Genomic DNA, 5,395 nt, shown 5'->3' with positions numbered 1-5,395 from the left:
CAAGCTTTACTTCTTAAGCTTATTTGGTCAGTTCAGAATCTTCGAATTTTCCTCCCGAGAATTTCCACAAGAAACCTTTCAGTGTGGGGTTGCTGTGGAAAGATTTCGGTTAGGTATCCAACTTCGTCAACGAAGTAATTCCTGGAGCATTGTTGCTACAAAACTTGTTGTCACAGCAACAGGGGAAGTCCTCAAGGTTGAGAAACTGTGGAAATCGAGGTCTGAAACCTGGTCCTTCCGGGTTTTCAAATTCTATTCATCAGGATTCCTGAAGAAACATAATCGGATTTATTCTTTGGGCGACGAGTCAATGCTTTTGGATCAAGGCATCACAGTTCTCGCCAATGACACTGATGGATTCATTAAAAATTCCGTCTACTTCAGTGATACTCATGGAAAGGACGTACATGGCATCTTTCTTTTTAATCTCGAGACACAGAAAACAGAGCTGTTGCACAAATATGACTGTTCTTCAGTTCAATTCTCTAGAGCTAGATGGTTCTTACCAAGCTTTAGGCAAGCGTGACTGATCTTTGCTATGTTCTACTCTTCAATAATATGTTTTCTTATATGTTTTTTTTTATAAATATGTTGTTTATTACTCTATCTAGCGATTATCTCAACTATGTTTCTTGCCAACGAATCTCCCAAACTATTTCAGGCTCCCTACTCTATTTGGTTCTGCAAAGTTGTCATCACAAGAAACCACTCATAATGCTAGTTGACTTTGGTTTTGTGTTGTTTACAGAACAACAACCCTTGAGTTGTCTATGTCCCAGCTCCTAATCTTCACCATACCAAGGAAAGGCTGAAACCATGATTTCTACCAAAGTGTCGTACCTTCCTTCGAAAACAAATTTAGCCTCAGCGTTCTTTTTTGTTTTGTTTTTGCCAAAGCCAGTCTAGATTGCTGTTGTGAAGTTCACCGCTCTTCCTAATTGAATTCCTTAAGCAACAGCTACACTATTTCTCACGTTGTTTCTTACCAACGAATCTCTCAAACTATTTCAGACTCCCACCTCTATTTGTTTCTGCAAAGTTGATACACAAAAAATGAATCTTTCCCGAATGCCGGAGCTGAGTATTGATAAAGAGACGTGTACTGCATGCTTACTTGGAAAACAGACCAGACAACCTTTCCCGAATGCAACATCTTTTAGAGTAACAAAGATACTTGAGCTTATTCATGGAGACATATGTGGTCCCATCACACCACAAACTGCAGGGAAAAGCCGTTACATCTTTGTTCTGATTGATGATCATAGTCGTTACATGTGGTCAATACTAATGCAAGAAAAGAGTGCGGCGTTTGAGAAATTTAAACGGTTCAAGGCAGTCGTAGAAGGAGAAACAAAAGAGAAGATTAGAACTCTCAGAACTGACAGGGGAGGAGAATTTACATCCAACGAGTTCAGAGAGTTCTGTGAGACTTCAGGGATCACTCGACACCTCACTGCTCCATACTCTCCTCAGCAAAATGGTGTAGTAGAACGGAGGAACATGACTCTTCTTGAGATGACGAGAAGCATTCTCAAGCACATGTTTGTGCCCAATTATCTCTGGGGAGAAGCAACTCGACATTCCACTTACCTGATTAACAGAGTATCAACAAGAAGCTTAGAGTCATAGACACCTTACGAGGCTCTCAAAGGAAAGAAACCAAATGTTGAGCATTTGAGGGTATTTGGATGTCTAGCATATGCTAAACCAGAGAAACAGTATCTGAAGAAGCTTGATGATCGAAGCAGAGTGCTGGTGAACTTGGGAACAGAACCCGGCTCCAAGGCATATAGGCTACTTGATCCTACTTCTCGTAAGGTGGTAGTGAGTCGTGACGTTGTATTTGATGAAAGCAAAGGATGGAAGTGGAATGATACTTCAGAAATTGGAGAGGAGCAACCTGGTATGTTTAGAATTTCTCTTGGAGTTTACGGCAATAACGGTATCCAACAGGAAGAAGTGGAAACAGAGCCTGAAAACAGAGTTACGAATGTTAAGGAGGAAGTGGAAAACAAAGCAGAGGAGCCTCTGTCTGAAACAGAGCATATACAGGATGACGAAACAGAGCAGCCCTTGTCTGATACAGAACAAGTACAGGACTTGTTAAGAGGATCCACAAGAGTTACTAGACGACCTAGCTATCTAGATGATTACGACTATATGGCTGAAGTTGAGGGAGAGAGACTGCTTCTTCTCATCAATGACGAGCCATGGAACTTTAGTGAGGCTATTAAAGAACAAGTATGGAAGGATGCATGTGCAGACGAGATTGACTCGATTGTCAAGAACAATACTTGGGAACTGGTGGACTTTCCTCAAGGAGCTAAAGCTATTGGTCTTAAGTGGGTTTTCAAGATCAAACGCAACTCTGATAGAATGATAAACAAGCACAAATCAAGGCTTGTGGCTAAAGGGTACATTCAAAGGCATGGAGTTGACTACGAGGAGGTCTTTGCCCCAGTAGCACGTATTGAAACCGTTAGGTTTATCATTGTATTAGCAGCATCAAACGGCTGGCAAGTTCATCACCTAGATGTTAAAACCGCATTCTTAAATGGTGATCTAAAGGAGGTTGTATATGTCAGTCAACCAGAGGGGTTTGTCGTCAAAGGAAGTGAGAGTAAAGTCTACAAGCTGAAGAAGGCGCTATACGGTTTAAAGCAGGCACCGCGGGCCTGGAATGAGAAATTAAACAAAGTACTTAAGGAGCTCGAGTTTGTTAAGTGCAGCAAGGAACCGTCGCTGTATATAAAGAGGAAAGATGATGATCTGCTTCTAGTTGCAGTATATGTGGATGATTTGCTCATCACTGGCTCGAAGTTGAAGATGATAACAGAGTTCAAAGCAGGGATGTCGTTGAAGTTTGATATGAGCGATCACGGCTTACTCACCTACTACTTAGGAATTGAAGTTGTGCAGTTTGATGGAGGAATTACGTTGAAGCAAGAAAGCTATGCAAAGAGAATTCTGGAGGAGACTAATATGACAGAGTGTAATCCAAGACAGATTCCTATGGATGCTGGTTTGAAGTTGTCTAAGCTCAAGAAGAGAGAAGTGTAGACGAGAAGGAATACAGAAGGATTATTGGTTGTCTGCGCTATCTTCTACATACTCGTCCAGACATGGTGTTTGCTGTTGGGGTCCTGAGCAGATATATGCACGACCCTAAGGAGAGTCACAGTGTTGCTTTGAAGCAGATCCTTCGTTATCTCAAAGGAACATGTTCATTCGGCTTGACGTTCTTAAGGACAAACCGCTCTGAGCTGATAGGATATTCTGATAGTTCTCACAACGTGGATATTGATGATGGGAGGAGCACAACAAGTCACCTGTTCTACTTGAACGATTGCTTGATCACTTGGTGCTCGTCAAAACAGGAAACAGTGGCTCTAACCTCATGTGAAGCTGAGTTCATGGCAGCCACTGAAGCAGCTAAGCAAGCCATTTGGTTGAGTGAGTTACTAGAAGAAGTACTTGAGAATGGAAGCAAGAAAGTGGTGATAAGACTGGACAACAAGTCTGCGATTGCTCTCACGAAGAACCCTGTATTTCATGGGCGCAACAAACATATCCATAAGAAGTACCACTTCATTACAGAGTGCGTAGACAATGATCAGGTCGTGGTGGAACACATTGCAGGAACTCTGCAGAAAGCTGATATTCTGATGTAGATAGATATTTGGAAATATTCCAAATATTCTATTATTGATTTATTAATTATTTTTGATAATTATCATTAATGTTTAGGGTTTTATGGTTTTCTTATATATAGTCTTTTAGACTCTATGGTTGTATTCAGTTGATTGATTATTAATAAAAGTTAAGAGTTTTCTCTTTTATTCCTTGTTTTCGGTAGATCATTGGTGATCTCAACGAATTTAAGAAGACATTGATCTTAGGCATTCTTAGACTAAATAAGATCCTTGTTATTATACTAGTTATCCGGGTATTCTCAGAATCAACGGATCTAGTTCTATCCCTAGAAGTTTCCGCTACATCAGTTGGTATCAGAGCCACACATCTTTGGTTTCTTAATCGAAGAACGATTCTGGATGTCATGGTGAGTATAAGCATCTATCCTATCCGAGACGAAAGTCCTTTTGTTGAGAGAGAATAGAACCATGAGATCTATCGAGAGATCTATGGAGATCCAATCTACGACATCTATGAAGATGATGTCTGCGTTGTTGATTTCGTCTTCAGTGAAAATTCTTTTCAAAATCTCGTCTGTGCAAAAATCGGGCAGGGCGAGCACCGTGTAAATTTCGGACGGGACGAGATATGTGCAAAGTCTGTGCAGGACAAGTTTCGTGCAAAAGTAGGGCGAAATCATATTGATGAAGATTTCGTCCATAGCGTGCGAAATTTGTGCAAACACGGATTTATGAAGATTCAAATTATAATCAGATCCGTACTATAATCGTGCAAAACATGCTATTGAAGATTCGAGGAAGAGTTTTTCTTGGAAAAAAAATTGGATTCAAAGACTACGAACAAGATTCGAGGACGAATCTTCTCCAACCTGGAGAGAATGATGTAGATAGATATTTGGAACTATTCCAAATATTCTATTATTGATTTATTAATTATTTTTGATAATTATTATTAATGTTTTAGGGTTTTATGGTTTTCTTATATATAGTCTTTTAGACTCTATGGTTGTATTCAGTTGATTGATTATTAATAAAAGTTAAGAGTTTTCTCTTTTATTCCTTGTTTTCGGTAGATCATTGGTGATTTCAACGAATTTAAGAAGACATTGATCTTAGGCATTCTTAGATTAAATAAGATCCTTGTTATTATACTAGTTATCCGGGTATTCTCAGAATCAACGGATCTAGTTATATCCCTTGAAGCTTCCGCTACATCATATTCTAACCAAGGCATTGGGTAGAATCAAATTCAAAGAGATGCGGGAGCTAGTTGGTGTTCAAGATGTGAAGAACACTCACTTCAAGATTAAGGGGGTGAATGTTATGGATAATCTTGAAGATTGCGTGGATCAGAAGATAAAGGAAGATCGAGTAAACTTAGGAGATAAGGACTAGGTTTCATGTTTATCTAATTAATCTATCAAAAGCGTGTTGTAGGTTTTATCACATCTCTATATAAGACTTGCAAGTATGTTTGCAGTCAATGTGAGATTTAGAGATTGTGTTGTGAGAGCTTAAGTTTTGAGCTAAGTTTCTTAAGCTAATAAGAAGAAGTTTTCTTAATTCTTGAGTTTCATCGAACTGTTACAACTATATTGTTTACTACCAACCACTCTTGAGTTGTCTATGCCCAAACCAAGGAAAGACTGAAACCATATTTCTACCAAAGTTTAATAACTTCCTTCAGAAACAAAGATCGCTTAGCTAGCTCCGCTACTGCTCCTAATTGAATGCCTGAAGCA

At 39.4% G+C, this 5,395-nt stretch overlaps 2 protein-coding genes across 2 annotated transcripts; both read left to right on the top strand.

Annotated features, from left to right (window-relative positions):
- Positions 1-4: 4 nt before the first annotated feature.
- On the top strand, positions 5-578 carry LOC130504718 (putative F-box protein At4g22660; the record flags this gene model as incomplete). The annotated part of the gene is made up of 1 exon (XM_056999345.1): positions 5-578. A coding segment is annotated over one exon (522 nt), but the record flags the coding sequence as incomplete, so codon positions are not given.
- A 2,544-nt stretch (positions 579-3,122) lies between these two features.
- Positions 3,123-3,671, top strand: LOC130504717 (secreted RxLR effector protein 161-like). The gene has a single exon (XM_056999344.1). The coding sequence runs from the start codon at positions 3,123-3,125 to the stop codon at positions 3,669-3,671; it is 549 nt and encodes a 182-aa protein (XP_056855324.1).
- The last annotated feature ends 1,724 nt before the right edge of the window (positions 3,672-5,395 follow it).

This window comes from Raphanus sativus, unplaced genomic scaffold (genome assembly GCF_000801105.2).
Source record: "Raphanus sativus cultivar WK10039 unplaced genomic scaffold, ASM80110v3 Scaffold1753, whole genome shotgun sequence".
Lineage (NCBI taxonomy): Eukaryota > Viridiplantae > Streptophyta > Magnoliopsida > Brassicales > Brassicaceae > Raphanus > Raphanus sativus.
The sequence above is the reverse complement of the archived record's forward strand: the minus strand, read 5'-3'. Positions and strand labels throughout refer to the sequence as shown.

Coding starts and splice junctions, on each gene's coding strand:
- LOC130504717 (XM_056999344.1), top strand. CDS start 3,123: ATGGTGTTTGCTGTTGGGGTCCTGAGCAGATATATGCACGACCCTAAG.